Here is a 25,401-nt window from a genome sequence, read left to right as displayed (position 1 = left end):
CAAAATCAGCAATTAATAACGATTAACTATGAAAAATTATTTTTATCGACTGACAGCACTACTAATTAAAAGGAACAGCTTTGTAAAGCCAATACTAATTCACCTTAATTAATGGCTTAATATTGTTTAGTAAACTTGATTTACTGTATAATGTATCTCTGAAATAAAGCATTGGTTACATTCAACACAAAAATAAGACATTTAATAAGGTGTTAATTGTGACTAAAATACGCCTAAATTGCATTCAGTTAATTATTAATTACTGTATTATTCATGCTTAGTGAATTATTGTGGACCCTTAAAATAAAGTGTTACCTAGTGTAGCTTTTTCAATAACGAGCTACTTTTTTGAGACAAGCGATGTTACTATTTTTGTTACATAAAATTTTATAAACATCTTTACAGCAGCACAAACTGAATCAATAATCAGATGTGTTTGCCAAAAATGTCTTCTGTCTCGCTCATATGAAACACTGGGATGTCCGATTCATTTAGGTGAATCTATTCTTCTACTTCTATGGGTTTCTGGCAGGTGAGTGCTGAATCGTTTCCTTCAGACAGTTAATTTCAATGAAAAATGATTCACCGATTAATTTGAGTCTCTGTGGAGAATTTACACATTATTTCTGGTTGGGATATACAAATTATGGGTATTATGTTTTTTTACAATCATTTAAAAAATAGTATAATATTAAGCTAAATGCTGCTGTTCATCACTGTGTTTTCGACTTAATTGTATGAATTACGGTGTTTTCTAGTCTAGTTTACCTGTTGATATTTCAAAAAAGCTGTTCACCCTAATTAAGATCCTTATTGTTTTGATGCCTCAAAAGTACTGTTAATAAATAAATAAATACAATACAATACAATACAATACAATTATATCTTCAGATGCAGTTTCCAAGTAGCTTCCCAACACTGGGAATGTTAAACAGTATGGAACAATTCGGTTGTCACAACGTTACGAGCACTAGCAGTAGCAGTCCAACTCTTTCTTTTGATATATTAAAGTTTCAAACTTTCCTACATGCATATTCAAATTACCACCCCTCTACTGGACGATAACGAAACAACATGGAATTATAAATCCCTTTCAAGTAAGTTTCCTTAATGCAGACAGTATCTTTGCAAGGGTTGTCTTTCTCTCATGCTGTAAAACATGCTCTAGTACCAGGGTTAATTGACCAACAGCATGCTGTCACAACACATTAGTTTGGGTTGCCAGTGTGTGGTGTATTACACTGATGGATCATTTTACCCTCCGCCTGGCCCGTACGCTCACTACTGCTCTAATAACGCACTCTCAATCAAATCACACCTGTTAAGAAATCACGTTTTTCATTTTGTTTGGAAGTGTGTTAACAAGTGTGTGAGTGGGTAACTAGGCCCCACTGCATGCCCCCTGGGGGATACATCGTGTAACCGTTAGCTTCATGTTAGCAAGATACACAACCTTGCCAGCCAGAGATGCTCATATTACATTAAGATCAGATAAATAACGAGATAATGAGCTGGGCTGCCCAAAGCGAACCTCAGCATGGTGTCAAAACTGTTGTTGACTAGTTTACTCGAATCATTGTGTTCCATGTAAATGAGAGACCTGAGTGCAACTGCTGTGTGCATTTTCCATTTCCTTTTTTGATTTGTAACTAGTAGCACCTAATAAACAAGCAATATATATATATATATATATATATATATATATATATATATACTGTAGCTAAAACAGGCATATGCAGAAAAAAACAAGGACAACCATAGTGATTGCAGCGTGAACATTTATGTTTGAAACATATCATAATGTTACCATAATAATAATTTGGTGAGAAAGCCCATCTATTGCAGCCCTGCACTGTAAGCCTATGATAAGGTTCTTTTGTAAATCTAAGATGCCAATCTCACAGTCACTATTCTCTCTATGCCCTGGCACGACTTCTAAAAGCTGATTGGTAAGATTTTTGTCTGAACCAGGTCTGATAAGTCTGATGCTGTATTCCTTTGTCACAGAAAAGGTGGAGAGCGAACAAGTGTGCTCAAGATCCCATTCACACACTTGATTGAATGAGGTCGAGCCAGTAGCGAGAAACCAGTTGCAAGATGGTACAGTTTACTCATTGGCATCCTTGTGCAATTGTGTCATTGTTCTGGGATGTGTTTGGATATACAAAACCGTGCACCGCAGCCTCGCTGGATTTGAAATATGCTCAACAACGAAACCTCATTTTGCTTTCCCAGCTGAGAGTTTGTGCATGCATGTGCATTGTGAAATAAGAGATAACTACTTGAAGTTAAAGAGCACATGCTTGCTGTGCACTCCCAAAGGACAATAGACACTTACACAATAGAGTTAATTGGAAAATGTTTCTCTTTCTTTCTAGGTTTTAGATTTGTTTAATTAAGAAACACAAAAGTGCTTTTCAAAATGGAACATTTGCTTGATGAAAAAGACAAGCTCTGAGGTCTATTGCATTGGACTGCGCAACCATAGACTTATTTGCTTCTTTTAGTGCACAGCCAATGCAATTTCACTCCTTTACAACTACGCCTTGTATTCAAAGTATTTTCTTTTTTTTCAACCATGATGAAAGTAATCCAATTGCAACCGCAGACTGTATGATTAAAAAGACGGCTAATATACTCATCACACAAGTCCATTTACTTTGACTCAAGCTGTGTTGTTGTATTCAACATAATTCTTTTTCTCTAAGCTTTCATTAAAAAAGTGTCAGAATTGCTCAGCGTATACAGCGGCACAAAATGGTTCTTATCAACCTTTACAGGCCTTAAATATGAGCTTGCCACTAGTGAGATACCTCTATTAAATTATATTCATCCGAGGGGAGTGATGGAGCGCTGGCTGGTCAGAGCCTAGGAAGGCTCAATGCTTTGTGAGGTTTGAGTCCCACGTGGCTGGGTTTGCTCCAGTGGAAGCATAGAGATGAAAGGGACTCTTTATTCCCCCAGCAGGCTAGTATGCAGGTCAGAGGTGGAGAAAAAGAGAGTCTAGGCTGGAGAGAAGGTTTCAACAGCCGTGAGTCAGAGGTCTGATGCTAGGCAAGCTTTAGGAGCAATTATGGTCTAAGCGAAAGCTTTCAGTGAAGACGAGGCAGCTGCCCAGTAAGAGTTGCATTTAATATGGCTGACAGATTCGCCTCTTAGTGTAAAGGGCTGAAATGATGGGGTTTTGGAAAAAGCTTTTTGAAAGCTTGGTGAGAGCTGGTGAAACAGTAAATAAATCACTCATACACTGCCAAAATGTAATGCTAAATGAGGAAAACACATTTGTATTGCTAATCGAGATCAAATTGTAAAGTCAATGTAAAACTAGGGATGCACCGATATTAACATTTTTGCCCAATACCGATACCGATTTTAACAAATAACTACTGGCCGATACCAATGCTGATACCAATATTTTGCCACTTAACTTATTTTGTCATCAGATCACTGTTTTGCTCAGGAATTGTGTTATAAATATGTACAAAGAGGTACAAAATCTTTTGTCCTAACAATAAATAATTTCCATTGAACATGGATTGAATCTGTTGAACCCATGACAGGCCAAATTTTAAAGAGAGATAAAGAAAGATAAATAGAAGATAAAAAAGATAAAAAAATATTGAAAAATAAAAAAGGTTATGTTATATTTTTTAAATATTTTGCACTTGTTTGTGCAGTTCAAAACAACAGAACTTAAATTTTACATGTCTGTACTGTATAAAATAGAATGTCACAAAATCATATTATGCACATGTTGGGCAATTCCATGAAAATGTCAATCACATCATGGAAAAATACAAAGTTAAGTACAAAACAAAGGAACAAAAACAGCCTTTTAGGTTCTATAGTGGTATAATGGAAAATACCATCCAGACCGCCTGAGGGCGCCGCTTGCTTACACAATGCTGACTGTAACACTGAGTAAATGCAGCCTTTGATTTTTAAAAGCAGCCTTTCAAGTTTGTAATCGCACAAGACCTTATTGCAATTTCCATCTGAACTCAATCAGTCGTGGAACCTTAATGAATACCAATACCAATGTCTCAGAAGTCAAAATCTGCTGTTTTCAAAGTGTTTTGAATGGTTTTACCTCATCATGCATATTTAAGTGCCGCTTTCACAACTGTCACATAACAACGGTTTTTCCTCATAAATGTGAGAACATGAAAGAATAAAAGTTAAATATTACATGTTCTTTGGAGTGCCAACCCTTCTACATTATGTGGATATAATTATTTCTGGATTGTGCATTTGAATTCAAAGAGTTTATACAAAGTGTGATGATAATTAATTATACTGTAAATGAGCCATCGATTTTTTTATATCTGTGTTTTCATGGTTCAAACCAGTTTGCCGATGGTTTTAATTTGGTCTATAATTGGCCGATAATTATCGTCAGTCGATAATTAGGTGCATCCCCATGTAAAACAATGTTTGTTAGCCATTGCATTTCCGTAATCTGACATATTTCTGAATGAAACGGGACATTCATTGAAAAACGTAAGGTGGGACTTGATTTTGTACTTCAGGAATTGATTGGATGGTGAAAAGTGGGCATAACATACCAGAATGAAGTTAGGTGGTTGGAGAGGAGGGGTTTCGAGAGTAAGGCTGTGTCTGAAATTGTGCCTCACTTCCCAGTAAGTCAATGACTTCACAGGCAGCAATTTGCATTTGAAGGCACCGTGTAGGAACGCTGGTTTTGGACATCCTCCCAAGGCACCATAAAGTCATGTCTAATGATCTAAAACAAATTCAAATGAACTTTGGTCATAACCAAGCAAATATTTAATAACTACATGGTTAGAAATGGGGACATTTGTTGAAAAATGCAAAAGAAGAAGAAACAAAAACAAAAAAACAGGACATTTATTAACAAATGACAGCTTTCACCTTCATCAGACACCATATTTATTATTTCATTCAACCAGCGAACTGCACGTGTTGGCTTGTCCTTAAGCCAAAAATTTTTTTTAGAAAAAGATGTAGTGAAGTCGTTAAAGGTTGATGGGCTGGGAAGGCAAGAACAAAGTAAAAGAGTCTAGAATTGTCACCTCCATTACCACCCTGCCAAGTAGAGGCCATGGGCTGATGATCCCAAACTTACTTTAGACTATCACTCACAGTTTTCCCTCGTAGGAGAGTGCTTATCGATTTTGTCAACAGCCCATTGATTTTTGTCTCTCTCTCACACTCTTTTTCTTCCCATCCGCTCTGCCTCTGGACCTCGCAGTGGGAAATGTGTCCTGCGCTTGCAAGTCTAACCCTCTTGGGAGAGAGAGATACTAACATGCACTTTAATGTTTCTTTACTGCCAAATAAAAAATAATGCCTTCACAGCATGATAAGCGAAACAAAAGATGTTTTAAATTGGGAACGCTTACAAATAAAAACCTGTCAGGTTATTAGACATGCTCTAAAAGGCCAACTGTCCTGACTGGATTTGCTTTGGAAAAATGAGTGTATCTCACAAAAACATGTCCATTTCGCCCTAAATTCAAAGGGGGAAATATAAAAATTTGCATGAAAAAATTGATGAACTGTCATATGTTCATGACAGTGAAGCACATTCCCCTCGCTTCTACAGTAATTATGGCTTTTGCACACAACGCAATAAATGCCTGGCAAAAAAATGGCAAAAATAAATAATGTTACTTTCTCCGTTAAAGAGATATTTTGTATTTTGTTAATGATGGTCAAAAAGGCTTTATTTCCAAAAAGGCTTTATTATCTGTTTTATTTCTGTCGGTTGTTGTTGGGGTGAAATATTACAGTAAAAATACATATAATATATATATATATATATTTTTTTTTTTTTTTTGCATTATGGTAATGATGGTCAAAAAGGCTTTTATTTTCCAAAATACTTTATTTTCTCTCTCTCTCTCTCTATTAGAGTAATGAGAATGAAACAGAAATGATGGTTAAAAAAAAGGCTCTATTTTTTAAAAAGGATTTCTGTCTTATTTCTTTCTTTTGATTTTGGGTAAAATATGACTCAAATGCTGTATATCCCTGACATGTTTTTTTTTTTTTTTTTTTTTTTTAACCTAACATGTTAAATGCTTGCATTTTTGACAAATGCCAAATACAAGATGTCTTTCATGCACAGTAGAAAGACAGTATTTATAAAGTCCTTGACTCTGCATTGTCTTAGAGCAATTCAAACACACATCCAAACCTGGAGTGGCAAAATTGGCTTATTTTCTGGAGAGATCTGCCCGTGCATTTCCCTGTAAAGAGGAAGTTGACAGTTGGTTGCCAGGTGTTTGTTGCATTGTGCTCAAATGCCATAAATACTGTACTAGGATTCTTCCAACACATTTGTCTCCCAGTTATTCCCAACAAATGTTGGATTGGGGAGAAGGTTTTTCTTGCATCTCTAAAACTAAAGTTTTCCTATCTGTAGCATGTGCTCTGTTAATGCATGCAGTTTTAGCTCTGCTATACAAGAGGCATCACTCCTTCTCTTGGCAGGAGGCTGTTAATCTTGTCAAAAAGCTGAGGAGCGCCGAAGCTTAATTGTCCTCCACTGACAACACTTTCCAGAGTCTTCAACTGTATTTATAAAGTCATTTCTCTACAGGGGTGAAAATAGTGTTTAAAACCATTCACTGTGCTGAATTGATTTGCTCAAAACCCTTTTGAAAAGTCCAGCAGTGCTGGTCCTAGATTTGTTTTATGTACTCCTTATTAAATGACAGAATTCTCACAAGAGGAAGAAATCTTCAAAGACCAGTTGATGTATCTGTGTATTTAGTTCCGCTCTGTCCTCGACAATCAAACAAATCCTGTTCTGAGAGTGATTGCTTTAACAATGTCACGCTCGAAAAGTCTTACAAGAGTGTTCTGATCAAATGACAATTTTTGAATGCCAACAGTTCCTATTTTGAATGTAAGTGGTCGATAAGATTGTTAATCCTCTGCAACCGAGCGGTTGACATGATGGTCTCTACTAACTGACCAAAGAGTGTCAAACAACAGACTGAAACTTTTGTAATTTTTACTTGTTCTTTTTCTTCTTTAGCTCATTGAGGATATTGGACTGTAATGCGCAGCAACCTGTCAACTGTTTTGTATAATGCCAATGAACTAGGTGTTTTTAATGTAACCTTTACAAAAAATCTAAACTAGCCTCAAACTTGCTGCAAATTTGCCGCTAAATATTTTAACATGCAAATGAGCTTTTGATTTGCCTCAAATGTTTGTCAGAAGTTTGCAGGTCTTCACTGGTAGTGGTGAACCTCCAGCAAACATTTAGCAACAATGGACAATTTTCTGCAAGTTTGCCGCAAAGCTCAAAATTATCAGTGGCAAATTTGCCATGAATTCTCGATTTTCGTAAGGGATGTCAGCACACTTGGTGGCCATTTTGGAAACTCCCCAACCAGTGGTGGCCCATCAGAGGAGGCAAGGGAGGCTGAGCCTCCTTAAAAAAATTCTTCAAAACGATTACAACACCAAAAGTTATAAAATGAATCATTGTTTTCATTAATTTACCAACTAACATACCAACCTAGTCTCATAGAATGAATGTTACTATAACTATATTTTTGCAAACTGAGTTTTACATGCTACTTTCTACATTTTGCTGCAGTTTCCTGGTGAAATTAACACTAGAGTCACTACAACAACTGCACGTTTTATTCACTTTCACACAATTTACGATACTTTAGCTGTTTATGACTTTATAAACACTTATTTTTCGCTCTATTACTTACACCAGATATTATTTAGCGGAGATGGGCCACTTCTATTAAAATGAATGGGAGAAATTGGAATGCCCAACGGCAGCCAACGGTCATCGGATGTAGAAAGGAAATCCCACCTTACAGGTAAAAGAGCCAATCACCTTTTAGATAAAGACATCGCCTGGCAATCGGCTTGACAAAGCACATGTGCATTAGCTATACAAGCCGAGAAAATTTGGTGTTTTAGCATAATCTAAGGTAAAGAAGCACAATTTATGATACCAGTGTTGTCAGATTTTACTACTGATTTGAAATATGTACTTTGATCGTAATCTTGACCAACCGTTTTGGAGATATCGGTCTTTCCCCGTTCAAGTAGATAGGAGCTGCAGTGTCATGATTGGACATAGCCTTCCGAGCGCGTTACAAATATGGCTGACCGTGGACTGACTTGCTAGAATGACTTTGCTTACACCCTGCTATGTTACGATTTCGAAACATTTTTATTTTAACGCATAATTGAAAAACGATACATTTTAACACTTGTATTACAGACCCACCTACATTAACACACTTATTTTAATATGATTAATTTCTGCTGTAGCTCACCTCATAGAATGTTGGATTTTGGACTCGGAGACCGATCCTCGAAACCAGCTAAGGACTCTCTGAGTGAAAGTGAAGTGAAAATGCCATAGAAGAGACACGAAATGACATAGTTGCTTCACCAGATGTACTTTTCATGTCGAATTTGCTTTTAAATCACTAGGTTAGGCATTGGTTAAGTGCAAGGATGTCTGTTTTGTTCACCTCTAATTATAATTTGTTTTGGACACTATTGGTTAGGTTTAGGTGACCCTTATAAAAATCGAGAGTTTTTGATTTGCCGCAAAGGTTTGCCGGAGGTTTACCACTATGGGCGAAGTGCTGCAAACTTCTGGCAAACATTTGCGGCGAATCAAAAGCTAATTTGCATGTGAAAATAACGAGCGGAAAATTTACGGCAAGTTTGCGGCTAGTTTAGATTTTTTGAAAGGGGACAGAGTGAAAAATATGTGTTTATAAAGTCATAAACAGCCATAGTACCCTTGATTTGTGTGAAAGTGAATAAAACGTGCAGTTGTTGTAGCACCTCTAGTGTTAATTTCACCAGGAAACTGCAGCAAAATGTAGAAAGCGGCAAGTAAAACTCAGTTGGAAAAATATAGTTATAGTAACGTTAATTCTATGAGACTAGGTTGGTATGTTAGTAGGTAAATGAAGTCAAACAACTATTAATTTTATCACTTTTGGTGTTGCAATCATTTTGAAGAAATTTTCAAGGAGGCTCAGCATCCCTTTCCGCCTCTGATGGGCCGCCACTGGTTGGGGAGTTTCCAAAATGGCCTCCAAGTGTACTGACTTACATTAAAAACTCTGACCTAGTTCATGAGCATTATACAAAACAGTTGACAGGTTGCTGTGCATTACGGTCCAATATCCTCAATGAGCTAAAGAAGAAACAGAACAAGTAAAAATTACGAACATTTCAAGCTGTTTTTTGACACTCTTTGGTCAATTACTAGAGACATTCATGTCAACCATTCGGTTGCAGAGGATTAACAATCTTCACTCAGACAGAGATGGTGCAATGCTTGACTCAAAGTAATCAACCACTTACATTCAAAATAGGAACTGTTGGCATTCAAATCCTGTCATTTGATCAGAACACTCTTGTTAGACTTTTCGAGCATGACATTGTTAAAGCAATCACTCTCAGAATTTTTTTGACTGTCGAGGACAGTGCGGAACTAAATACACAGAAAAAAGTACTCCAATTGGTCTTTGAAGGTTTCTTCCTCTTGTGAGAATTCTGTCATTTAATAAGGAGTACATAAAACAAAGATTGGGACCAGCACTGCTGGACATTTCAAAAGGGTTGTGAGCAAATCAATTCAGCACAGTGAATGGTTAAAAACACTATTTTCACCCCTGTAGGGAAATGACTTTATAAATACAGCTGAAGATTCTGGAAAGTGTTGTGGAAGACAATTAAGCTTCGCCGTTCCTCAGCTTTTCGACAAGATTAACAGCCTCCTGCCAAGAGAAGGAGTGATGCCTCTGTATAGCAGAGCTAAAACTGCATGTGTCAACAGAGCACATGCTTCAGATAGGAAAACTTTAGTTTTAGAGATGCGAGAAAACCCTTCTCCCCAGTCCAAAATCTGAAAACCAGGCAGAACACCTAGCAACACCTAGCAACCACTTAGCAATGAACTGTCTGTCTATCTGATATTCTGTCTGACTTTAAGGACTTGATAAACTTTAAAACTTTTTAAACTATTTTAAACTTTCAGGCAAGGCTTTGTCAAGCCAGCCCTATGTATGTATTTTGTACTTTTTTGTACACTTTGGCATTAAGTTTTCTGAATGTCTTTGTCTCCGCAGTGCCATCATGGGCCATCGTCGCCATTGCGTTTGTTGCTGTTGTACTAGTTGTTTCCTGCTGCTTTTGCATTTGCAAAAAGTGGATTTTCAAGAAGAAGAACAAGAAAAAGAACAAAGACAAGGGCAAGAATGCCATCAACATGAAGGACGTCAAGGACGGTATCAAAACCGAGGTAAAAACATTTTTTTTACTCCTTTTGGATTAGCCTCATTCTTTAGTTAACAGCAAATGCATGTAATTTATTGTCTAAAGTATTATTGTCGTACAATGCCAGTTACTCATATGGTAGAATATTCTTAAGATAACTCAATTTAGATTGAGACCTCTGTTGATCATGTTGTTTCACAGTTGACTTTAATTGCAGGACTGAAAACCTGGGCTTGTTAGCAGTTCATTAAAGTATTGAGTTTTTCTGTTTCTCTTGCATTTAGCTTAAGTTACAGTCTTTGTAAAGTTGCGTATGGTTTACTGTGCTATGATGTGGTATCAACCCAGAGAAATGACGGTAGTTAATTAAAACAATGGGAGATGGAACATTAATGCAGTTCCCTTTTTCCCCACACACCAACAAATTATATGGAACACTGGCACTTTAACCCTATTTAGCATGCTAATTGCATTAACGATCTCGCAATAGTACACTTGTAACAGAATAATTAACAAAGTCGACTTAATTTGTGGTGTAAGGACACCAGCTTTGAGACCATGCCAAGACCACTCAGATCTCAAATTAGGGACATTGATTTTCGAGCACAAAGCACAGTGAAGAGGAACAGACACAGAAAATTAACAACTCTCTTTTAAATGCAGTACGCCATTCCAGATTGTCACAGTTCGTTAGCGTCATCGCAGATTCTGTGCGAAAACCAAATGCTACTTGAGGTAGATGAATTAAACAGTAGCAGCTATATAATATTGCTATGTAATACACCACTAATAATGAGTGCATTTACATTCACAATCTTACACCGTTTCTGCTTAATAACCTGGCAACATGTACACTGGCGGCCAAAAGTTTGGAATAATGTACAGATTTTGCTGTTTCAGAAGGAAATTGGTACTTTAATTCACCAAAGTGGCATTCAACTGATCACAAAGTATAGTCAGGACATTACTGATGTAAAAAAACAGCACCATCACTATTTGAAAAAAGTCATTTTTGATCAAATGTAGACAGGCCCCATTTCCAGCAGCCATTACTCCAACACCTTATCCTTGAGTAATCATGATAAATTGCTAATTTGGTATTAGAAAATCACTTGCCTTTACATCAAACACAGTTAAATGAAGCTTAACATTGTCTTTGTTTGTTTTTGAGTTGCCACAGTATGCAATCTAGCATGTCTTAAGGTAAATATTAGGTCAAAAATGTCAAAAAAAAAAGAAACAGCTTTCTCTAGAAACTCATCAGTCAGTCATTGTTTTGAGGAATGAAGGCTATACAATGCTTGAAATTGCCAAAAAAACTGTAGATTTCATACAAAGGTGTACACTACAGTCTTCAAAGACAAAGGACAACTGGCTCTAACAAGGACAGAAAGAGATGTGGAAGGCCAGATGTACAACTAAACAAGAGGATAAGTACATCAGAGTCTCTAGTTTGAGAAATAGACGCCTCACATGTCCTCAGCTGACAGCTTCATTGAATTCTACCCGCTCAACACCAGTTTCATGTACAACAGTAAAGAGAAGACTCAGGGGTGCAGACCTTATGGGAAGAATTGCAAAGAAAAAGCCACTTTTGAAACAGAAAAACAAAAAGAAAAGGTTTGAGTGGACAAAGAAACACAGACATTGGACAATAGATAATTGGAAAAGAGTGTTATGGATCTTAACCCCACTGAGCTTTTGTGGGATCAGCTAGACTGTAAGGTGCGTGAGAAGTGCCCGACAAGACAGCCACATCTATGGCAAGTGCTAGAAGAAGCTAGATTTTGATCAGTTGAATGCCACTTTGGTGAATAAAAGTACCAATTTCTTTCCATAATAGCAAAATCTGTACATTATTCCAAACTTTTGGCTGCCAATGTATAAGATCATGTAAACTTCCTTAAGTGACCATATAGTATTTATCGGGAAAAAGTTTTAAACTGTTTAAGCAAAAACAGATTGGCACATATAGATTTTTGCCCATTAGGCGGATTTCGCTCTGCGTGCAAACACCTTTACCAGTGTACTGACAGCTTATCTAAAGTGTGCAAGTGTTGTGCCTATGACTGTTTACGTTTTGACATCAAAACAGGAGGATAATTTCAAATCTCATATAAAAAGGGTTTTCTTGCGTTGTCAGGTTTTTATAGTTTTAATAGCATTTTGTTGTGCATGTAAATGCACTCATTGTGTATTAGAGGATTCAGAACAGAAAAAAAAACAGCTATGTCCATTGAATTCAATATAATCAACTTTTAGTACAAAAAGCAATATACTGGTTTGGTTAGGTTAAGATTCATTGATGACTCATATTTTGCCAATTAGAACAGATATTATAATGATACACAACAATTAGAGTAATATGCCAGAGTCCAAGTGTACATGAACAACATACATCATTGTTCTTTTGTCAACAAAAGGAGCTTTGAGCTTCTCGGTAGTCATTTCTCCTGGTGTGCCCCGACTCACATGGTCGCCTTTGTGTGTGGTTGTTTTAATTTGTGTCTCTTCCTTCCATGTCCTCCTTATCTATGTTTTGTCTGATGACTTTGCGGGATTGCGACTGGCGGTAGGTTCCCAATTGCTATTGGATCTCCTATAGCCTGCTGCAATGACTTTTAATAGCCTCTTGACAACTGGTTTACTCTAGAGTAAAATATATGTTACTATGCATACAGTACATGTATATCTACAATATATATGTGTGTAACTCTACATATACACATACATACAGTATATGAAGAGAGAAAATGGACTTGGGTATGCTTCAGCAAGGTTGAACCACATTGATTTCTCCTTTCAAGCATTCTTTTTTGAAGACCAAAACAGAAAGAGCTATTTCAAAAAGTGATGGCTGTCTTTGAGAAAAAAATTGTAACTGCTGGTGATATATTCTGCTTTTTTGACTGTCCTTGCCCAAATTATCAGTTCATATCTGGTCTTGAACTTAAACACTGCAAAAATGTCCTGCAGGAGAAGAGCACCCACCTAATTAGCAGGACAAATTAGTTCAAGAAGTAATTTTCAAACACAACGACTAGTCTGATCTTTAATTGGCTGACATATTTTTTTATACATTGCCTTTGCCAGTCAGACAGAAAGGGCATCAATAAAGGACATTCAAAATGGCAAAAAAAACACTAGCAGAATATTATGAAATGTACACTTCCAAAGTGACTTAATCACATTCTTAAATTTACCAGAACTTTGCTGAAAAGACCAGTATATGTTGTGTGTCGGATGCTGGTCTCCAACTTGGGATGCTGATGAGCTCGGACCTGTTGTTGCATAAATCTTTTTTAATCTAGTCTTACAAGTTAGTTGTTTAATATTTTCCTTTAAGACTGGTCTTAACTTTTTAAGTCAGTTATATAAATACATAAATCAGTCTAATTTAAGAAAAAAAAGTAAGACTGCATACCGCTAGGCCAACTTTGTTTCATTTTATGTCCATGTGGAGCCTTTGTCGCTTCGCTATGGGTAAATCACTGATGATAACTCTGCTTAGAGTTAACGCATGATTTAACACATTAATGTGTGATTAACAATGTATATAAAAAAAAAAACACAATTAATCATGGCTCCTGTCCTGTACGTAAATTTTGTAATAAAAGTATTTTCTTACAATCAGCAATTCAAGCTTAAAGTACATGTAACTTCGTGTTTTTATGAGCTGCGTCAACAGAGGGCAGTCAGCGCATCTCCAGCAGTACAGTCAGCGCGCCTCAACAAACTTCACAAGAATGAGAGCCAGGATGCAGAGCACAACAGAATGCAGGGATCTTGAGACGTGATTTTCAAAGTTTCAACTATTTTTAACTGTACACACTGAAGCATCTTAAAAACGCACCATTTATGACTCTGAAAACCAGTGAGACGCTCCATCCGACAATATAATTAAAAATAGTGCAGTTGGAAAGTAAGAACACATAAGAACTGTAATAATTTTAATTATGTATTATTTACTTATGTTGAATTCTCTTTATATTGGGGCATTTCTTGAAATTGATATAATTTCTGCTTAATTATTTAGTCAGCATGTCATGTAATTTATTCGATTACAAATTTTAATCGATTGACAGCCCTAATTTCTGAACATCTGTGACGGTTCAGTCGAACGATGGATTAACACCATTTGCTTTCTTCGTCATAGACCTTATGCACAGCAGCGCCATCTGTGAGATCTCACAGAAGGCTGTGAGATGTACAGTCAAAGATGGTGCTACTGTGAATAACAGCCTGGTCTCATGAAATGTACGCAACAATGGCAAAATTTTTGCAAACTTTAAAATTACGTGCTTCATTACACGTTTAGCTGCAGTTTCCCGGTGAAATGTCCAGTGGGGGGCACCAGAAGTGAGTGAAATGATGTTGTAATCAGAGGAGGTTTTTAAGATGAATATTAGATCAGGCTCGAGGCTCGATCTCCGAGTTCAAAGTCCAACAATATATCAGGTGAGCTACCGCGGAACACATTGGAAAAAGTGTGTAAATGTAGGTTGGCCAGTACTGTTTGAGTAACTGAGCGAAAAAAAAGTGTTTATAAAGTCATAGACATAGTACTCGTAATTTGTGAGAAAGTGCAAAAAACGTGCAGTTTTTGTAGCGTTTCTAGTGTTAATTTTACCAGGTAACTGCAGCAAAATGTAGAAAGATTCATGTAAAACTTGGTTTGCAAACATGTAACGTTCATTCTATGAGACAAGGTTTTTTTTTTATTATTATTATTTGCATTGTAATCACTAAATTAGTTCATTAAAATTGATTTGGCAACATTGGCAACAAGTATTTCTCTATGTGAAATATGGACAAATTTATTTAGCACCCACTGTCTGACATTTTGTTCAGTTGTTCAGTGTCTTAATTTTCCTACAATGCATAGCAAATTAGACTGACTAAAGATAAATGTGAGCTTCGTTTATACAACAGCCCTTCTCAAGCGTCCTTAGTTAGTCCAGTTGTTAGATGCTATGTTTATGCAACTGGCCACTGGTGTCCCTATGGCATGTCATGTGATTAATTCCATTCAAATTTTTCGATTGACAGCCTTTTTAACTAGCTTAACCAGCTAGGCTTCTTTGGACAACCAGCTTCACCAGAAAAACCATGTTGGAAAAAAAATTGGTAAACATTATGGCTATAACCATTGGGACCATCATCACAACAACACCTACCAGCATAAACCAGCCTGGAATTAACCTTTTTTCAGCAGAATGAACAAGCATCCTACAAAACTTGTTGAGTAAATGCACAATTGTTTGCTAATATAGTTTGGGCCTCAAAAGTAGACAGGACAGCCAAGAAATCAGTTTTGTTCAGCCTTTTGCTTTGACACTAGTAACCCAACAACTAATAAGACAGGTCCTGTACACATTATGATCCCTCCCACCAACACCTGCTGCTGGCATGATGCTTACAGCTTCCATGAGTGTGGTGGTTATCACCAATAACTAAGTCATGACAATGCTACTGTGTGGAAGATCATGTCACAGAGAATGAGGGTCAATATATGAGCACTCTTCTTGAGAACGTGAATGCCCTGCATGCTTTACCGATGAGCGAGACTGCCCTTTGGGAAGGCAACTGTTTTACAGTGAATGAATAGAGCTGAGTTTGCCTCGCATGCTTTCCAGAGACTACAAACTTCCCCTTTAACACTGCCACTGCCTTAGACTCAGGTTAGCTGGAGAGCTGGTGTCAGACCATCCACGGCATTTCCCTACTGATTTGTCAATGATAGAGGCTGTTCTGCCTGAAATATCATAAAATAAAATTGAATGATATATTTCTTAAAGGTATAGCTCACCCAAAGATTTAAATTCTGTCATTTATTCGCCATCATGTTGTTCCAAACCTGCATGACTTTCTGTCTTATACGGAACACAATAGGATATATTTTAAAGAATGTTGCAATCTCTGATTTCCATGCAATGACAGACAATAGTGACTTTAAAGCTTAAAAAACCACCCACAAGTCACATAAAAGCAGTCCATAAGACTTGTGCATCCAAGTGTTCTGAAGGCCTACATTAGGCTTTGGTGAGACCAAACCGGACAGTTATTTTACCATGAAAATCTTCCACCATAGCACGTGAACACGTGAATGAGCCCCTCTCATTAACTCAAATGTGAAAAATGAGAGCTATGGTGGGGTTTTTGTGGTAAAATACCATACATTTTGGATTGTTTCTCATCAAAATCTAGCGGATTCCTTTAGAAGACTTGGAATATGATACACAAGTCGCATGGACAAATTTCATGACAATTTTGGGTCCCTTTTTAAGCTTTAAAGTGAGTCACTATCAACTGTCATTGTATTAAACAGTAATCCAGCACTGATTACATTAATGTATTAAAGGAATGGTTCACCCCAAAAATGAAACTTCTTTCATCATTTACTCACCCTCATGCCATCCCAGATGTGTATGACTTTCTTTCTTCGGCTGAACACAAACGAAGGTTTTTAGAAAAAATATCTCAGCTCCGTTGGTCCATAAAATGCAAGTCAGCAGAACTTTGAACTTTGAAGCTCCAAAAACCACATAAAGACAGCATAAAAATAGCCAATATGACTCCAGTGGTTAAATCCATGTCTTCTGAAGAGATATTATAGGTGTGGGTGAGAAACAGATCAATATTTAAGTCCTTTTTTACTATAAATCTATTTCCAAACAGCCCTCCTATGCATGTTCACTAGAGTTTTTTAGCTATTTGCTTTCTTCGTGCATATCGCCACCTACTGGGCAGAGAGGAGGAAGAAAAAAATGGCGGGATAAAGGAAAGGAAAATAATAAATAAATCAGATTTGAATAACAGCTCAGTAGGTGGCGATATGTACAAAGAATGTGAATCAGAGCTGAGATATTCTTCTTAAAACTTTGTCTAGACATCTGGGATAGCAGGAGTGTGAGTAATACATGAGTGTGAGTAACTATTCCATTAAGTACCAATTAACACTACTTTAATTAAACATTAGTAAACATTAAATCAAACTTCAGCGTGCTATTTGTCAGTCGCTGAATAAAACAAAAGGTACTTTGAAAGGGCAAAAAAAGGGAAAAACTAACACTATGTTACCAAAAAAGGAAGACAATGATAACATGCTTGTGTTTTTAATTTTAAGAGAATTGTTGTTATTAATGGAATTAGGTATAGCTATTGGATTATTTGTATTTATTTATCTATCCAGCTTTGAAATTAATAATGAGTGTCTCTAGTCTCTGTCTCTAGATATGCTGTAGATAAGTAAGATTTGTAACTCCTCATGGTTATTTATGAGAAGGTGTGGCCTTTTAACCTGTGACAGATGCTTGTTCTGCCATCCTGAAAGCATGGGATGAAGTGCATTTGCATGGTGCAAAAGAACAAAGTTGCATGTGACCGGCACCTCTGAAATGTCTGTTTGCAACATACGTTTTTTTTCCAAAGAGTGTCTAATTATGGACAGGTGGATGTGGATTCATTTGAAACACTGACACACTATTTAATACAACACCAAACTATTACACATGCAAAACTGCATTAAGATTCTAAAGATTTGATGTGGAGTGTTTTTCAATGGATATTATTTTGTCTTCAATGTATGCAGTGCTGTCTAGTTAGGCCTTTCACATGTATTTCAAGCACTGGTTCAGATGCTCTTTTAAAATTCAAGAGCATTGTTAGTAAACTACGCACTAGCCTTTGGTTGATTTGTAATGTAATCAGAAATGTATTCCAAAAAGTAACTGTAATCTGATTACACATTTTAAAATGAAGTATGTACCAATTACAAGTACTTATTACTATAATTTGATTAGATAATACAGATTACATGTAATCCATTACAAACAAACTATGGTACTTGGTTTGTCAGAGAAAATGGCGTCCTTTAAAATTGCTCCTTGTGTGTTCCAAAGAAGAAAGTCAAATGGATCTGGAAGAGCATGCTGGTGAGTAATGGATGACTGAGAAAAATAAGAATTACATTTTTGGGTAAACCACTCCTTTAAGAACATCTGTCTCCTCATATTGCCCCTCCCACCAACCTAAATTGCTTGCACTCATTCAGATCATCTTCTTGCAACGCATTTGCTCTTTCCACAAATATCCATTTTAGCAGACCATAGGGGAGAAAAGGGTTCACAGCCCAAGTCTAGTGCATCACCGAGCATGTCCTGGTCTTAATCACTGTGGTGTTTTTAGTGCTTGCTCCCCCCACACCCCTCCCCTAAAAGAGGTGTGGTTGAACAGCAGGCTGGTCCAGGGCGGGCCCGGCGCTCTGGCGAGGGCAATTGGGCAGCGCCAGCGTTGGGCCGACAGGACTGACTGTTAGTGGGTGTCTCCTTCAGGCCTTGAAGGATGAGGATGATGCGGAAACAGGGCTAACGGATACAGAGAAAGAGGCGGAGCCTAAGGAGGAAGAGAAACTTGGCAAATTACAGTACTCCATGGATTATAATTTCACAGAGAATACGGTAAGTGACTGTCTTTAAATCAATGTCATTGTGTGTGGTGTTTAGTGAGGTCTTCTTCATAAGTGTAGTGATTGTATTGTCTGTTTGTCCATCAAATTGCTACTGCTTCCACTCTAGGATATTCTCATACATTATTGAATGCTTGCTATAAACTGCATATTTAAAAAAAGACATAGATTACTGAAAAGGCAAAGATAAAGCCTTTCATTTTGTCAGTTTTATTGCTGTGCTCTATTATTAAGTGGTATCTGTTGAAGCTGGAGGAATTCAGTCTTGGCACTTAAGGAATAATGCCCATCATCCTGTAAACTCTCTAAATGCCGTGAATGTCAAGGGCACATCAGTGTACTTGGATTTTAGCCCCAGTGCTGACATAACGAAGGAGCTCGCTTGTCTTCAACTCCGAGGTTTAGCTAAAATTCATTGGCTGCCTCTTGCAAGTGGCTGAGCTTGAAAGCTGAGTGACTTCCAGAGTGGATGTACTTCCCTTCGAAGGATCCTGGGTGACAGATAATTAAAGCTGTGAATAGTCCAACGCCAAGGGCGAGCAGAAACAAAGCAACAAACCTGAAAGAGACAGATTATCTGCAATCACATGCACTCAAATTACAGCTTTTATAAGAACGACCTCCACTGTGGCCTTTTATTGTATGCCTTCAATGTATGTGTATCTGTGAAATGACAAAAATTACGGCAAATGTCTGGTAATACATACAATTTTTGGCATAGCAGAGTTTCAAGATGTTTGAAAATCATTTGCTCTGTTCTTTTGACCATTGATGTGTAACAAAATTTACCAAATGGTTAATTGCACTGAGGACTTCATCGGAGGTATAAGAATGGTAGTGTAGAACTTAGGTACTTTCAGTAATCTTCAGCCTAAAGGCACAGCGCAAAATCAGGAGATTCAAAGACATCTTGGACCACATCAGCCTGACCCAGATTCAGCCCAACACACACACACATGCATATAGTCTCACAATGCCTGCCGGAAATCTGCGAGCTTTTTTCCTGTCTGAGTTTTACGTAAATCAAGTTGAGTATTGCTTCAGAGAGATAGGCAGTCTGGAAGGTTTTGTTCTGCAATCACTGCCCTTTCCAAAGGGGAAAGGTTCCAGGGAGCTTGACTCAACTCTGGGTTTGTTTAAAGGTAGTCTTGACCTTTCCAGCCCTGCTGAGCAAGCTGGAAGTTAAAAAAAGAAAAGTACAAAACATGGTTGGAAGTCACAATGCTACATAACACAATATCTCAGAATCTAGGGCAGTCCATCAGGGAGACACAGGGACAGGTAAGGTGCATGTTATTAATGAGAGTAGAAAAAGAGGTGTTGATCGAACTTTGGATTCACTGACATGAATTATAGCGATTGTTGTCTGTTTTCTAATGCATCTAGCATCCAGGGTTGAGAAAAAGGCAGAATTTAAATTGGCTCCCTTACAGTTTATGAGCTGACATTTAAATTGAATTGGCCACGCCCACAGGATGTTGAATTAGAATGACTGGTGGAGGAATTTACTGAAATCCAATTCAAAGAAATCCAACAAAATAGAGGAATTTCATTAGTCCAAATCAAGAACAAAATAGGCAGGAATATATAATCTGTATAAATGAGTACAAATTAGAGCTGTCAAAGTTTATGCATTAACTCATGCAATTAATTAAAAAAGTTTAACGCGTTCATTTTTCTTAATTACGATTAAGGCATTTAGCGTTAATAAAGCATAAACACTGGTCGAAGTTGGGTGGAACCTTTGCGATTTGTCCGCCTGGACACATTACACTGATGCACACACCACAAAAATACGCAACAGCCTTGTCAATGATCAAGTGATGGGGAAAGGACCTCTTAATGCTATTTGTTGTACAAAACAAGCACACAGAAGTGTGTCAAGTCTTAACTATCTAGAAAATGCTGAACGAGACGTTTTTATTAAGCGCTTTTCATGTGGAGTTTAAAACTGCGGTTTGACACTTGCATTGACACACTGACGTGAATCGTGAAAGCAGCTGCACGACTGCTATAACAAAGCATATAAGCACAGTCTGACTGCTAATTAATAATGAGGAGGATGACAGTTTAATGTGCATTGCAATGAATATGCAACCTAGTTCTTATTAAGTATTTATAGAGTAAAATTTTAGCATTTGCAAAATCTGCGATTAATCACGATTAACTATGAAAAATTGTGTGATTAATCATGAAAGCGGCTGCACGATTGCTGTAACAAAGCGTATAGCCACAGACTGTGGGATGATTAATATTGTGGAGGAGGAGAGTTTAAGAGATTTAATGTGCATTGCATTGAATATGCAACCTATGGGGGGACTAGTTCTTATTAAGTATTTACAGAGTATAATTTCAGCACTTTCAAAATCTGCGATTAATCGCGATTAATTGTGATTAAAATATTTAATCAACTGACAGCACTAGTGCTAATATAATTTGTTTGTATAATCTGTGAAAAAAAGTTTCTGTTTACTATTTCAATTCCGTTCGGAAAGGCTTACAACCCTGCTACTAGGTTTTTTAAGGACAGAAAACCCTCACTATTTATGTGAAATAACAAACCAAAAGTAAACAGTTTGTCTCAGAAAGCTGTAGCAGCGGTAATTTAAGATGACGGCTCCCAGCCTCTAGATGAGAGATTGTGCACACTTCACCCACTGAGGTTAAGTCATACATCAGAATTTCCCTCTAGCATGTCCCGCATCAGTCTGACTGAGCTGTGTGATGCTTTCATAGCCTGCAGAGCAAGAGAATGTTATTATGACCAAAGTCCCATCAGGACCAAATAGCCCTTCGCCCCCCATCTATGCCCAAAACTCCCAGAGACAGATCCGCCCTGACTTATGATGCTATGATTGTCCACAGCTATTCAGCATCTCACAGCTTGAAACTACTTACAAAAGACAACTTGTATAGATTTAGAGATGGTGGCTGATCTATTCCAAAGTTCCAGTGAAACTGACAAAGATGCCACTGAGAGATAGATTGTGAAATCATGTGCACATACAGTAGTGGAACCACAGACAAGTTGTTGTTTTTTTCCCCATTCTTATGTTTGGATTAGTAATTACAAATAATCATAAATTCCAAGTTACTAATAAATGCACTTAGCTAACTAGCACCACTCTGGAGCAGTTCCATTTTTTTCAGAGGAGGCAAGGGAGGCAGTGCCTCCTCAAAAGATTCAGATGAGAAAAATAATCGACTGTACATAAAAACAATATTACTTAATGTGAGCTCAAATAATGTGTATAGCAGTCGTATTTCTAAAATTACACTTTCCAACAGTAACATCATCAGATAAAGTTTCAGAGGGAGGCATCGCTCATTGCAATCTCATTGAGCTCCTAAAGCGTGGCATGAGTGAGTGGGATAACTGCAGAATATAGGTGAAAAGTCATGTGAGAGGAGGCAATGTCTCCACTTAGATTTGATTGGTCATTACTCTGTCATTTCGTAAATGAGATAATACCCAGCCTGCCAACAGTATCATGCTCACACAGATCCTTAGATTGCAGTGAATGGAGCGAACTGGTGGAAGCGTGCAAACTAATTACAGAGTAAACAACTAACTGACACTGAAAACCACTTCTGGTCACATCAGAATCCAAATGAACTTGAAATGACTGAAATAGAACATGAAATGGTATGTGAGTGAGCCGGTTTTAGTGAGCACTTCTGTTAATTGAACACCTCCGTGCCATGACGTCTGTGGTGCTTACCAAGGAGTACATGATCTGAACATGATTTTTTTTTAAATTATTATTATTATTTGACTTGGTTTAATAAATAGTCTGTTAATATGATCATATAAAACATTATAGTACTGAATGCTTGCTATTAATGTAAGTTTTAAGGTACTCCATATCCCTTCCCATACTGAAATCTGATATACAGTATGGTCATGAACATTTAAACTATTGTTCATATAATTGGACATTCATATTCAAATTCCAAACAAAATATATGTTGCATATATGAAAACATCTTCTGTAGTATTATTAAATATGTTATATATACATATATACATGCACAATTATGTGACTTTTTATATTGGTTAAACCCATACCTTAACATAATAAAGTGGCCGGTGAGTGTATTTATACTGTACATATATATATATATATATATATATATATATATATATATATATATATATATATATATATATATATATATATATATATCAGCCACAACATTAAAACCACCTGCCTAATATTGTGTAGGTCCCCCTCGTGCCACCAAAAAAGCGCCAACCCGCATCTCAGAATAGCATGCATCCAACAATCATCCATACGATTATCTAATCAGCCAATTGTGTGGCAGCAGTGCATTGCATAAAATCATGCAGATACAGATCAGGAGCTTCAGTTAATGTTCACATCAACCATCAGAATGGGAAAAAATGTGATCTCAGTGAGAAAAGTCACATAATTGTGCATGTATATATGTATATATAACATATTTAATAATACTACAGAAGATGGCTGTTTTCATATATGCAACATATATTTTGTTTGGAATTTGAATATGAATGTCCAATTATATGAACAATAGTTTAAATGTTCATGACCATACTGTATATCAGATTTCAGTATGGGAAGGGATATGGAGTACCTTAAAACTTACATTAATAGCAAGTCACATTTGGACCATGGCATGATTGCTGGTGCCAGATGGGCTGGTTTGAGTATTTCTGTAACTGCTGATCTTCTGGGATTTTCACACACAACAGTCTCTAGAATTTACTCCGAATGGTGCCAAAAACAGAAAACATCCAGTGACCAGCAGTTCTGTGGATGGAAACACCTTGTTGATGAGAGAGGTCAACAGAGAATGGCCAGACTGATTCCAACTGACAAAGTCTATGGTAACTCAGATAACCACTCTGTACAATTGTGATGAGAAGAATAACATCTCAGAATGCTACTCTGAGATGCGGATTGGCACTGTTTTGGCAGCAATAGGGGGACCTATCAGGCAGGTGGTTTTAATGTTGTGGCTGATCGGTGTATACTGTATATGTGTTGTACATATATTGTGATATATCAGATATGTGTATGCATTTCACCTTTCATGTAAATGTAAATGTCAAATGGAACTGAAATAGGAATTTAATTTGGACTTAAAAAAAACAAACAAACCCTGAGATGGCACTCTGCCTCCTCATTTCAAAAGTCCGCCGACGTGAGTTTGGCTCTGGAGACAAACTCTAGCTGATATCTAAGAAATATCATCCTGCCATAGTAGTGTGAAATGTTAAAGACTGTCATCAGTCGATAGCAAAATCTATGTGACAGTACTCAAAATGTCAATGATGAAGTCCAGCCGTCTACAGTGAAATCCACTAGACATGCTGTCACCTCAAATGTTCACAATTCATCATGATGAAATAGAGAGAGCACTGCTCAATAATAGAAGAGAGGGAATTTATTTTGTGACAATATTTTTTTCAATATGATCACACTGGAATTTGGTATGTTGGTTCCAAAATAAATTTCACCTAAATTTGGACCATATTCACGTTCATGCCCTGAAAATCACCTGTGCCTTTGACATCATATTCTTTTTGATCTCCGGTTAACAACGTTACATTTGCACAGCAGTATGAGAAAGAACGCTGTTTTGGTCTCAGTACTGGTAGGGTTGGGGTTAGGACTAAATTAATGAAATTATTACTGAACCTTTTCTGAAAATCAGATGTGCTGTGCCTTTCACGTCACATCCATGCAAAGAAGTAAGGGTGAAAGAACAGTTATGGTTTGAAAGTAACACTGTTGCGCATGCACATGACTGTAGTTCCACTGAGAGGCAGTTGGGACATTCGGAAAGCCAAATTCTGAGACCTTCTGTCACCCGATTTTCCCTTGAGATCCAGACTGATCACACTGCGAGTTTGGCAACAGTAAGTTGAAAGTTTTGCTGCTGAAATTGGTCTGTGCCTACCGAAATTCAAATCACATCTCCCCAGCAGCCGAAGCTGGAAACGTTGCTCACACAGCACTCTATCAGTAAATGGAAATGTGTTCATGCTTGAGTTGATTAAAAAATTCTGACAGGGTATGTTGCTTGTCAGTAATTTGGCAGAATGGGGGGAATTCTAAGGTACATAAATTTTTGCAAACAACATGTTGATTTCCCATGTGATAATGTCTGACATTTTCACCTATGCTTCATGGAAGCAGTGATATGACAGTGATGGGCATTATTTGAGGAGTATTTTCTACCTCACAACTACAGTATTTATTTCAAACTACAGAGACATTTTTGTTTGCTTGTGTTTGTGCGTGAAGTTGTTTGTGGCATGTTTCTTGTGGTTAGAACATCTCCTTTCCTTATCTGAGATAACATTCCTCATATCCAGCAATAAAACTGTCCAGACCTGACACCCACCACCATTTAATGACAAGAACCAGACATTACTATAGCCTGACAGGATATTAAAATCCTTTATAGTTCCTTTGACAAAAGAGCAATCTCACAGTTCTGTGATGACCACCATCTCAACCAGAAACTCTGGCAAAGCTGCCTTCTCCTTAGCTACTGTGCTTCCTAGGGCAGCACAATTAGAGTGTGCCAGCTGGTCAGGGTGAAAGAGAAGGTGAGAGGAGAGAGAGAGAGAGAGAGAGAGAGATAGATCGAGATCTCCATGCCCGAGTGCCTGTGTA

At 37.3% G+C, this 25,401-nt stretch overlaps 1 protein-coding gene across 5 annotated transcripts in view; it reads left to right on the top strand.

The window, feature by feature from the left end:
* Positions 1 to 25,401, top strand: part of LOC127435417 (synaptotagmin-1-like) — a 309,874-nt gene that overhangs the window by 260,330 nt on the left and 24,143 nt on the right. For 4 of the 5 annotated variants that reach the window (XM_051688901.1, XM_051688900.1, XM_051688898.1 and 1 more), the window contains 2 exons: positions 10,119 to 10,291; positions 18,600 to 18,725. In XM_051688901.1, the coding sequence (XP_051544861.1) occupies positions 10,119 to 10,291; positions 18,600 to 18,725 (299 nt within the window). The remainder of the gene's footprint in view (positions 1 to 10,118; positions 10,292 to 18,599; positions 18,726 to 25,401) is intronic. The other variant, XM_051688902.1, reaches the window with a different exon arrangement.

The sequence above is a fragment of the Myxocyprinus asiaticus genome, chromosome 45 (assembly GCF_019703515.2).
Source record: "Myxocyprinus asiaticus isolate MX2 ecotype Aquarium Trade chromosome 45, UBuf_Myxa_2, whole genome shotgun sequence".
Taxonomy (NCBI): Eukaryota; Metazoa; Chordata; class Actinopteri; order Cypriniformes; family Catostomidae; genus Myxocyprinus; species Myxocyprinus asiaticus.
Note: the sequence above shows the minus strand (reverse complement) of the source record. Positions and strands in the feature narration are given on the sequence as shown.